General features: G+C 34.4%; 1 protein-coding gene across 1 annotated transcript; it reads left to right on the forward strand.

The window, feature by feature from the left end:
• Positions 1 to 1455: 1455 nt before the first annotated feature.
• LOC114380374 (beta-glucosidase 18-like) lies at positions 1456 to 11270 on the forward strand. The gene is made up of 12 exons (XM_028339388.1): positions 1456 to 1729; positions 1852 to 1918; positions 2188 to 2246; positions 2318 to 2393; positions 2473 to 2547; positions 4141 to 4228; positions 4405 to 4657; positions 4788 to 4903; positions 5405 to 5657; positions 5773 to 5875; positions 10759 to 10867; positions 10950 to 11270. Exons 1-12 carry the CDS (start codon positions 1547 to 1549, stop codon positions 11206 to 11208), a joined length of 1641 nt encoding a protein of 546 aa, XP_028195189.1. The 5' UTR covers positions 1456 to 1546; the 3' UTR covers positions 11209 to 11270.
• The last annotated feature ends 253 nt before the right edge of the window (positions 11271 to 11523 follow it).

Genomic DNA, 11523 nt, shown 5'->3' on the forward strand with positions numbered 1-11523 from the left:
TCCATTAAAATTGTAACATTATAATAGTAGTTTAAAATATTTAAATATCATAATAGTAGTGGGGTGAGGACCAACTTACCTGACTTTATTCCCAAATCTGACTTTTTCAATTGGAAAAAACTTGAATCTGATCCAGTTAATTCGATTTTTTTCCCTCAAAATCAAGATAAGGATAGATCAATCCCCGCGAAAATGGATACACTTGTCATGCCTAATCTTCATATTACCTAGTTTAATATCTCTTCTTTTTTCATAATTTGTTGGGACTTCCAAATTTTTTCTTATGTTGAATGACTTTAGATATCGAGGACTAAAAGAGTTAAAAAAAATTATAACTACATATATCAAGATATAATATTTTAAACTATAAGAACTAAAAAAATCATTAAACTTTGAATAAACAATAGTATAAGATAATCCTTGTTAATTACTACTATAAAATAATTATCCTAATACAAACACTCTCATTTTAATCAATTTATGTCACATGATGCAAAATCCTGTTACTAAAATAATTTCAAGTAAATATTTACTTGTTTGATTCGATTATAGATAGAAAATTGATTTTGAGTAAAAGTAGCGTTAGATTAAATATTTTATATATTAAGTTTTATTGTTAACCTATTTTTAAAATAAAAATAACATTTTAATATAAATTATGTCACTTCGAACATCAATGTACCATGCCATTACTACCTTTCCTTGTGCTCAGCATGGCCATAATAACACATATACTATATTTGTTTATTGGAAAAAAAATGAATAATATTAGGAAAAGATTCTTTGTGAAAGTTGTGGATGTTAAAAGATTTTAATAAATATCGTCATACTGTGCGAACAACTGTTTGCTAACTATGTACTTTCTATTCTTTTGAATGTCGGCTAACTATCTTCGACCCAAATAATGCTACTGAACGAATTTTATAAATATCTTCATAATTATTACTCATCAGGAAAACTTTAATTTATTCATTACTATGATTAACTAAATATCTTCGACCAAATAATGCTACGATACTTTCACCAGTCTTTTCATTAGAACCAATCAAGCAATTCATTAAGATTAAAGAATTGGTAAATTTAGTTAATAATTTTAAATTTATTTCTTTTTTCAAAACTATCTTAACATTAATAAGACATATTCTTATTTTTAAAAAAATATGTTATTAATTTTAATTCTTTTAATCTCTAATCATTAATACTCCCTTTATCTGTATGTAAGATACTTTCTTAAAAAAAAAATATTTGCCCATTTTCTCAAATTCTATACTTTGTTATTAAAATATCCTTAATTACTCTACAGTAAATGCTATAAGATTATATATGTAAAAAAAATTAATATAATTTTTTTAATTAACTTTTATAAAAAATAAATCAAACCAAACTTCTAATTTAGTTCTTATAAAAAGCACCCTAACAAATATAATGAAACTGCTTAGGATTTACGGAATTAAGAACCAACATAATAAATATTAATTTGAGCATGTGGGAATTCTGGCACTATCATCACCAGAGACTACTTTGAAACGTTTTTCTTGCATCGATCATGGGTGCCATCACTAGTCATACCAACAAAATGAAAATGCTGCAGAGGCAGCTAAGTGTTGTGATGACACTCCTTTGTTGTGTTCATTTTCATGTCCAATGTTGTGATGAAGTTGAAGATGCAATCAGCAGATCTGACTTCCCAGAAGGGTTCCTCTTCGGAACGAGCACTTCCTCTTACCAGGTACTTGTTTACTTTTTCTTTCACCATTTTCATAAATTTTGTTGGACTTACGTAGTACTTCCCCTTCTTGAAATATTTAAAATGGTGTTTCTGTCTATGGAAAATTTGAGAAACAACAACAGATTGAAGGAGCACCTTTTGAAGATGGTAGGGGTTTAAGCAACTGGGATGTTTTTAGTCATACACCAGGTATATGGTCACTACTCATCTCATTGCACTCTATCTAGATTGTTTGTCGTCCATACAGTTAATTGTAGACTAACTCATTGGTCGGAATCGTACTCGACTTGATCCTCTTAAACAAGAAGTGATCAGTCAAAGATTTCCAATGGAGAGTAATCATTGATAAAATCCGTGAATACTCCATACCAATAACATAATAACAAAAAAATATATAGCTAATTGTAGAATTGTAATGAAGGGCATGAATAATCACTATGAAACTTATCAATTTTCAGGAAAGATAAAAAATGACGAGAATGGTGACATTGCAGATGATCATTATCATCGCTACTTGGTAAATATCAGCTTTTTACTTTACCTGCATTTATTATATAGTCTGGCTCATTTATCAACCTTTGTCAACAGGAAGACATTGAGTTGATGTCGTCTCTTGGGGTAAACGTATATCGATTTTCTATTTCATGGACAAGGATTCTACCAAGTAAGTATTTAAATTTACAAACTAGTTCACATAATCTTTCAAAATTTCCGCATAATTTGATCTTCATGAACCGTAACAGGAGGGATATATGGGGACATAAATCCAAATGGGATAATGTTCTACAACAAGATTATAGACAATCTGCTCCTTAGAGGTGAAGTAACAATGTCAATGTCCACTTGGTTCTCTATAATGCTACTTTGTCTTGACCATAGTCACATATATAATTCGCTCAACTTAGTGGAGAACCGTGAATTAATTTGCGTGTACCAATTCACGGTTCATTTACGAACCGGTGCTGAAATTAGTGGTTGAATTCGTGAATATGGAGAAGGGAAAGATTGTGAGTGCTGAGTAGGGATGGAAATGAGTCGAGCAGCTTGTCAAGGGTCTATGGCTCGGTCTATTTAAGGTTGGGCTTGACTTGTTTAGTATAAAAGTTAAGTTCAAGCTTTTTAAGAAGCTTTTTTAAATAAAAAGGCAAAAGTCAAACCATAAAAAAAGCTTGTTAAATTTGACAAGCCAGCTTGTTTAAGTAATAATAATAATAATAATAATAATAACTATTATCTATATCATTTTTATGGTATTACGAATGATAAGATGAAGTGACATAAAGTGTTTAAAGAGTTCACTTGCATGTGAAAATTTTTCAAAAAGAAAAAGATTCAAGTTAAGAGGATAATGCAACCAGATTAATACTTCCAAAGAAAAGAATGTTTTGTAAACATATGTTCAGACAATTTAAATATTTTTATTTGGCTATATTAATATAAATCATCTCTAATCCATATATTTTTTAATATTATGCTCTTTTTTTTATTTTCTTTTGATATACTTTGTGTTTTAATGACTTAAATTCAATATGATTTTATTTATCAATTATTTTTGGATTTGTACATTACTTATACGAAATTTTATAAATTTCTTTTTTTAGTTAGTATTTTACTAGGTTTTAAAATAATTAATTGGTTATGAGCCAAACTCAAACCTTTTATATTTAATTCAAGTCGAGCTCAAGCCTAATAAACTTAACTTAATTCATTTTCACCCCTACCGCTGAGACATTCAATTTGGCAGTGAAAAGTGGGGTCATGAAAAATGAAATAATATATGAATCTGAAAAGTAATATGCGACTAGGTTAGGTAGCCAGGAGTTGAAAAATAACAGGCGGTTCGGTTAGGCAATGAAAAGAAAAAGTGCAAATTGAGGTTGAAAAATAATGAAGCTGGATTTTGTGTATACTAGGAGTTGTAGACTTGTAATTGGATAATGGTGTTTCTGTACACTTTTCATTTTTTTTTGGGGGGGGGGGGGGGGGGTTGGATGCTGCACACTTTTTTTGTTAATTAATTATTAAAAACTAGCTGAATAAAATAATATTATTTTAATAATATTTTTACTAGACATGTAAGATATAATTTTTAACAAGATAAAAGAGTTATTAGTACTAACTTGTAAACTTAAATAACTCACCAAAATGCATATCTTTACATACCAATACTTTATAAGGTCACATATGGTGTATCCGTACCCATACCATGAGCGTATGGTGAATTATGTGACTATGGTCTTGACTTGACCTAAGATTGATATATTCAGTCTTGGTATGTGTCAAGATTCAAGACATAATTAGAACCAACTCTCGTGAAAGTAAAAGCTAAAGCTGCTAAGGTAAACCTAATAAATGGTTTAATATTTATATTTATTACAGTATGCATTACCCTAAGCTGTATCTAAATCCAGGGATTGAGCCATTTGTGACAATTCATCATCACGATTTGCCACAAGAACTGGAAGAAAGATATGGTGGTTGGATTAGTCTCCTAATGCAGTAAATCCGCAGCTCTCATTTTTTGTTTACTTCTAATTTATAATGCTAAAGAATTTAAAGTTTAATTTGTTACTTCATCAATGAATTGTCCTGTAAGCTGATGAGTTCTCCTGCATAATCATAGTCCAAAAGTTTGAGCCAAGTGAAGATAGAAACTTATACATTCTCTATTGTAGGAGAGATTTTGTTCATTTTGCTGAAATTTGTTTCAAGAGCTTTGGAGACAGGGTTAAGTACTGGACTACCATCAATGAGCCAGCCCTGGTTGCAAACTATGCCTATATGAAAGGAATATATGCCCCTGGTCACTGTTCTCCACCTTTTGGAAATTGTAATACTGGTAACTCTGATGTTGAGCCTCTCATTGTCGTGCACAATATGTTACTGGCACATGCCAAGGCTGTTGAATTATACCGCAAGCATTTTCAGGTAACAAAAATTGTCACATACTAGCATTTGTTGTCACATTTTCTTGGTTAGGAGAAAGAGGATTAAAGGCCAAGATTGGGAGTTTAATTAGTAAGTGATGTACCAAAAAAAATCACTCATGCTGATCCAGGCAAAGCAAGGAGGAACCATTGGCATTGTTGCACACTCCGTCATGTTTGAACCACTTAGAGATGAAGAATGTGATAGACAAGCTGTGAATAGGGCCTTGGCATTTCTCATACCCTGGTAAGTTGTTGAGAACTAAGAAGTACTCTCTTGGCCCTTTTTATAAGAAACAAATATCATTCAATACAACAAAATAAAAGGAAAAATGAGAAGAGTTTTGCTTTTGAGTTATGACAATCATGCCTGCATAAACTAATATGAACATTATTAATGGAAAGAATTAGAAGCACACAATCATTTTATTTATGAGCAAATTACAGCAACACTCATTGAACTTTTATCAAATTACATATAACACCAACCTTTTTTATTTCCCTACACTAACTAACCGTCTTTTTAAGTTTGAAAACATTATACTAAACACCCTCTTATATGTTTGAAAACATTACATTGACAACCCTCAAATCTACATTAACATCCCTTATAAGGGAGGTGAATGTAATGGTTTAAAAAAGCAAGGAGTGCTTATGTAATTACACGAAATCTTAGAGAATGTTGAGGTAATTTACTCTTTATTTATTTATTTTTTTGAAACTTTTTCTGCTCTTTTGGTGACAAAAGGGTCTTAGATCCCCTGGTTTTTGGTGAGTACCCAGCCGAGATGCATTCTATCCTTGGGAGTCAGTTGCCAGTGTTCTCTCTTAAAGAGAAAAGTCTCCTAAAAGGCAGCATAGACTTTATTGGCATCAATCACTATGGATCTCTCTATGTTAAGGACTGCTCCCTCTCTGCTTGTTCTCTTGAAGCAGATCATCCAATAACAGGTTTTGTAGAAGTAACTGGAATAAGAGATGGCGTTCCAATTGGTGATCAGGTTCCCTTATGTCCTTTAGCTGCTCTTTTCATTCTGTTGTTTACTCAAATGTTTGATACAGGAATAAGTATTGAACATAATTAATCTGTGACATAATTTCTTTTGTTTTATGCAGACAGGTTTTTCATGGTTCTATGTTGTTCCAAGGGGCATGCAGAAGCTTGTAGACTACGTTAAGATAAGATATCATAATATACCCATGTATATTACAGAAAATGGTGAGTACACACTGAGTACGTACATAACCACGAAACATTTTCTGTTTTCATCTCTTGTACTCACCTCTTGTACTCACCGATAACCGTAAAAGTGTCATTTTGATTTTACTCTATGAATAAATATAATTTTCATCCTATGTCATTTTATTTTATTTGAATCCTTATAATTATTTTTAAAAGGTCTTTTTTTTTTCTTTATCCTTAGTTCTTGTTGTTAAAAACTTTAACAACTAATGTGGTTATGGGTTGCTAATGTCAGCAAATGTCACATCAACAAGAGATAACCTCATAAAATATCACATCATCAAAAAGTATCATGTCAACAGAAATTAATAACAAAAAAAAATTATAAGATTAAAACGAAAATAATCTATAAGAATTAAAAGTGAAATAGTAATGGCATATATATTTGTAAGATTTTTTTTTATCTTGAATTAAATGTTATTATAAAATAAATAATATGAAAACTTAAATATAAAGGGGACCTAGTTGGATTTTGATAGGCTTAAGCCTATATTGGTTCAAAAGTAAAAAAATTTAGCGTGGCTTGTTTTCTAGTTATAGGCTATCCTTTAAAGTCTTTGTTTGAAGATCTGACCTACTCTAAAAGTTTTTACGTGAACATGCACCAGGAAACGTTTTACATAATCATAGTGTTGAGTCATAGTTACACAGACAAAGAAAAACTATTTTGAAGGTTTGAGTAGGCTGGTAAAAATATTTGGGTCTCAATCTTATGTGGGCCCTGGATCTTAATCAGTTGCTAGATCTGCAATATAATCATCCTCAGCTTCAACATCTGCGACATCATCATCAGCTACACCAAATGTGTCACCCCCCAACAAAAGAAAGTTGGTCTCTTGGCCAAGCAACATGGGCTAGAAATGCCTTGGGTGTCATCACGGGCTGTTGGAGAGAGAGATGGTGGAGACTCTACACCAATAGGTATTGACCGTGGTGGAGGCTATGCAACATAGTTAGGAGTCGTTCTGGCCGAGAAAAAGTTATAGTCTGACCGACGGGTGGAGGAAAGACATCTGGCGAAGGGACTACTAGTGGAGGAGCTGGTGGAATGTCTAGAGTGGCTCGGATCTTGACATGTTTTGGCCCTAGAAGGACCCTAGAAGAGTTTGTAGGATTCTCAACTGTTTTGGCTTCATCTTCTTCTAGGAACACATAATTCAGGTGCCCCCCCAACAAAGTTAGCTTTTTGCTCAATTTCCTCCACCTTAAAAGAAGTCTTGCTATCACTGGGATGCTTAACTCCCTCAAATAAGTTGAATGTGGCTTTTTGGTCTTCCACACTCATCTCCAAATTATCCTTCCCCATGTCCACAACACACTTTGCAGTCACCATGAAAGGCCGGCCTAGAATCAAGGGGATCTCAGCATCTTCTTCAATGTCCATGATTACAAAGTCCATCAGAAAAGTGAGTTGATGGACTTTAACCAGAACGTCTTTAACTACCACGAACGGTCTTGTGAGAAAGAGGTCAGCCAACTGGAGTGTCATCCTTGTAGGTTCAATCTTCAAATTTCCAATTCTCCTACACATTGACAGGGACATCAAGTTGATGCTTGCTCCTAAATCAATGAGAGTCTTCCCTATTGACTCTTTCCCTATGGTGCAAGGGATTGTCACGCTCCGGGGCTCTTTGAATTTTTCGGGCAACTTCCTCTGTATCACTGTGCTACAGTTGCCTCCCACCATAATACTTTCATTGTCAATGTACTTCCCCTTCTTAGTGAGGATTTCTTTCATGAATTTGGTGTAGAGCGACATCTGCTGTAAAGCTTCCCCGAATGACATTGTTATCTCTAGCCCCTTGAATATCTCTAGGAAACGCTTGAAGTAGCGCTTCTTATCCTTCTTTGATGGCACTAAGGGATATGGGGGCTCCTTTAGAGGGACTCATGCCTTTTTTTTCCTAGCCTCTCAAGCTAACTGGCTCTTGGTCTTGGGGAGTAAGAACATATTCTCTCTTTCTTCATTCTTCTCTTCTTTTCTCTCTCCGCCTTTGTCTGCTCTTCCTTCCTCAGACTGGTCTTCTTCAATTTTCTGTAGGCTTCTAGTCCACACCGCCTTATATTCCTCCCTTGGGTTATTTTTTGTGTTGGCTCCGAAGCTATTGGTGGGTTTTTCAACCATTTGTTTAGCTAATTGCCCCACCTGTATCTCCAGGTTCTTGATGGTGGCTTCTGTGCTCATATGGTTGGACATAGATACCTGTATGAATCGATTAAGCGTCTCCTCAAGCCTGCTAGTCTTCTCATAAAGATCTATCCCTTGGTTGGAATTTTGGGCTGGTTGACTTCCTTGCTCCTTGGTGAACTGGTTCCCCGAATGATTCCTCCAGCTCGAGCCTTGTGTGAAATTTCTCCCTTGGTTGAATCCTGGCGGTCCTCCTTGGTTGTAGCCTTGGAAACCGTGGCGATTCTGAGCTCCCATGTAGTTCACTTCCTTGGAAGGGTCTTCTTGGACCATACATTGTCCAGGCTCATGTGTTCCTCCACATGTGTGACATCCCCCTACCTGCATAACAGAAGAGTGAGAAGGACTTACCGCTTGTAATTGTTGTGGAAGCTTTAGGGCGTCTATTTGTCGGGACAACTGCTTGTTCTGAGCCAAGGTTGCATCATGAATGGTGAGTTCTAGAAGGCTTCTCTTTGTTGGTGCATATGTGCGATCCCGAAGAATGGCATGATCACTAGCCGCCATGTTTTCTATGAGTTCCATTGCCTCCTCTGGTGTCTTTAGCTTGATCTTCCCTCCTGCGGATGCATCCAGTAATTGCTTTGATTGTGGTCACAGGCCATCTATGAAGATGTTTAGTTGCACCGGTTCACTATACCCATGTGTAGGCGTCTTCCTGAGTATTCCGTGGAAATGGTCGAGTGCCTCGCTGAGGGATTCGTCAGGAAATTGATGGAATGAAGAAATTTCCATCTTCCCTTTAACGGTCTTTGACTCTAGGAAGTATTTCTTCAAGAACTTCTCTATGACTTCTTCCCATGTTCTTAAGTTGTTACCCTTGAAGGAGTGTAGCCACCTTTTTGCCTCCCCTGCTAGTGAAAAAGAAAAGAGATTGAGGCGTATAGCGCTTTCAGGGACTCCGGCTATCTTAATTGTGTTGCAAATTTCTAGGTAGGTGGCGAGGTGAGCATAAGGATCCTCGTTTGGAAGACCATGGAAGAGGTTTCCTTGGATTAGTTGGATGAGGGAGTGAGGATAAGAGATGTTGACCGCTTGAACCTCCGGTCTTGCGATGCTTGTGAAGAATTACGAAGTAGTTGTACTAGAGTAGTCCTCTAGTGTGACTCGTTGTGCGTGTTCCTCCTCCATTTGAATGTAGATTTGTGGAGAAGGGGGGAAGTGAGGTGTGACTGCTTTTTTGTGTTTCTTGCTTCCTTCTTCTTCTTGCAGCGTTGTTATGCCTACAAGTGGCTTCAATTTCCAAGTTGATAGGGACTATATCTCTAGTTGAAGTTCTACCTCAAATACACAAGAACAAGCACTACCAGTGCAAATTATGGAAGAAAGAGTAGAAGAGAGAATGAGAAAGAAAAAGTGCAAAATAAAGAATTGCTTACAAATTGAAAAGGTATGGCAACCAAGTACGAAGACAAAATCTCCGGCAACGGCGCCAAAAACTTGTTAAGTGTTTGACAAGTGTACCAAATGTCCAAGTAATAAAGTCTCGGAAGTCCGAGTGTCGATTCCACAGGAATTTTGTGTTGTACTTATCTTGGATACTTTTTAATTTATAAGGAGAAAATAATAAAAGAAATTAGTAGAAGAAAGAATAGGAGGTAATAATAGTGAATTATAAATAAAAAGCAAAAAAATTAAAAATAGAATAATTAAAGAGAAAATTCAATGGAATGCGAATGTTAGGACCTAGCATGCCTTGTTTGCCTAGGATGTATGAGTTTATGATTTTTCTTTATCAATTTAGGTGATTCTATTCTACCCACATCTGTTCATTTACTTGCCCATGATTCCTCATGGTGACAAGCCTATTTTATTTATCTATCTCCCAAATTTCTTTGGAAAGACTCAACAAATAAAATGCATGAATTATGAATTCTAGATGTTTGCAAGAATGTGTGGGCATAAAATAATCATTCTATGTCTAGCAATGACTTTTTTATGAAATTCTTTCTTTTTGTTCTATTAGAAGTTACCTTCTTCCAAGTGTCTAACCCCTAAAACTAATGCATGCATATTTTTTTTAAATCTTATTTAGAAGTTATCCTCTCCCGAGCGTCTAACCCCTAAAAGAATATAAAGATGAATAATGTAAGATACAAGCAGAAAAAATAGTAGAATAGAAAAACCAAGAAAAGAATCTTGTTGCATTGATAAATATAAAGTACATCATACATCACTTTGACTTTTTAGGCCTCTCAGGCCTTAACTAGGGATTTAGCCACTCATGATCATTGAGGACTTTACAATGAGAGGGGGTGAAAGAAAGAAATGGATAAAGATAATAACAAAAAAGAGAAGAAGAGTTTTGCGGCTTTAGGTAGTAGTGAGAGTGTTCTAAGACTATCAAAATAAGCATATCTTCCAATGCTTATATATGAATGAAAACAACTATCAAAATAGAAACAAAGAAAAGGGAGTGGTATTTTATGATTATTTGTAAAAATTTGAAATGAAACAAGAAAGTTGTTTCTAAACTCTCTTTTTCTCCCATTTGTGTTAACCTGGTGTTGTTGCTTGATGAATTAATATTGAACACTATCTTGAATTAAAAGACCAAAGAAGGGACTAAAGAAGGTCCACCTTTTGTTATATGTATATGTTTAGGTTATACTTTTTTTTGAGGAATGAGTTAGTTAACAAATTTTGGATTACTACATAAAACTTGGTTCAGGATATTGTTCACCGCTCAAACCGGATGAGACAATGCATGATTTACTACAAGATGTAAAACGAATAGATTATCACAAAGCCTACCTTGCAGCTCTGCTTAGAGCCATAAGGTGAGAGATAATATGTGAGCACAACCCTTGTTTTAGGGTTATTTTCACTTTGCTGACAAGGTGCAATTTTATTGATGTGCAGGAAAGGTGCAGATGTCAGAGGATATATGATATGGTCATTGCTGGACAACTTTGAATGGGCAAATGGCTATGAGATAAGATATGGGCTTTATCATGTGAATAGAGACACTCATGAACGAATTCCCAAACTTTCTGTTCAATGGTTTTCTAGCTTTCTCAACAACACTATCCGCACCAACATAACAGAACACTTGAGTGAGCAACAACATACTATGTTTAAAAGCAAGGATGTGAGAAATGTTGATTTCAATTTTATTTAAACTATCCTGTTAGTTTTGGTTTATATGTTCTTAATCAATAACTATAACTATATATAAATGTAACTGACTGTTCTGATATACATATTTTTATATCTATTTTATTTCTATAATTACATTTATAAGTTCTTATTTTATCCTTATAACTACCTTCATAAATCACACACAAAGTTATATCATCTCTTTTTATTTAAAAAAAAACATGAAAAAGCAGTTAGTGTTTTCCCTTAATCATAATAAAATCGATCCATTTATCTTGTCAAACATTAAATCTCCGGAAAAAATTATGATTTTTGTTTTAAATCACTTATATAGGTA

This window comes from Glycine soja, chromosome 12 (assembly GCF_004193775.1).
Source record: "Glycine soja cultivar W05 chromosome 12, ASM419377v2, whole genome shotgun sequence".
In the NCBI taxonomy this organism is placed as follows: Eukaryota; Viridiplantae; Streptophyta; class Magnoliopsida; order Fabales; family Fabaceae; genus Glycine; species Glycine soja.

What these genes read in the sequence shown, in the direction of transcription:
- LOC114380374 (XM_028339388.1), top strand. Translation starts at nt 1,547, where the DNA reads ATGGGTGCCATCACTAGTCATACCAACAAAATGAAAATGCTGCAGAGG. An exon ending in ATCATTATCATCGCTACTTG is followed by an intron (nt 2,247 to 2,317) that starts GTAAATATCAGC and finishes CTTTGTCAACAG; the next exon opens with GAAGACATTGAGTTGATGTC. An exon ending in TATACCGCAAGCATTTTCAG is followed by an intron (nt 4,658 to 4,787) that starts GTAACAAAAATT and finishes ATGCTGATCCAG; the next exon opens with GCAAAGCAAGGAGGAACCAT.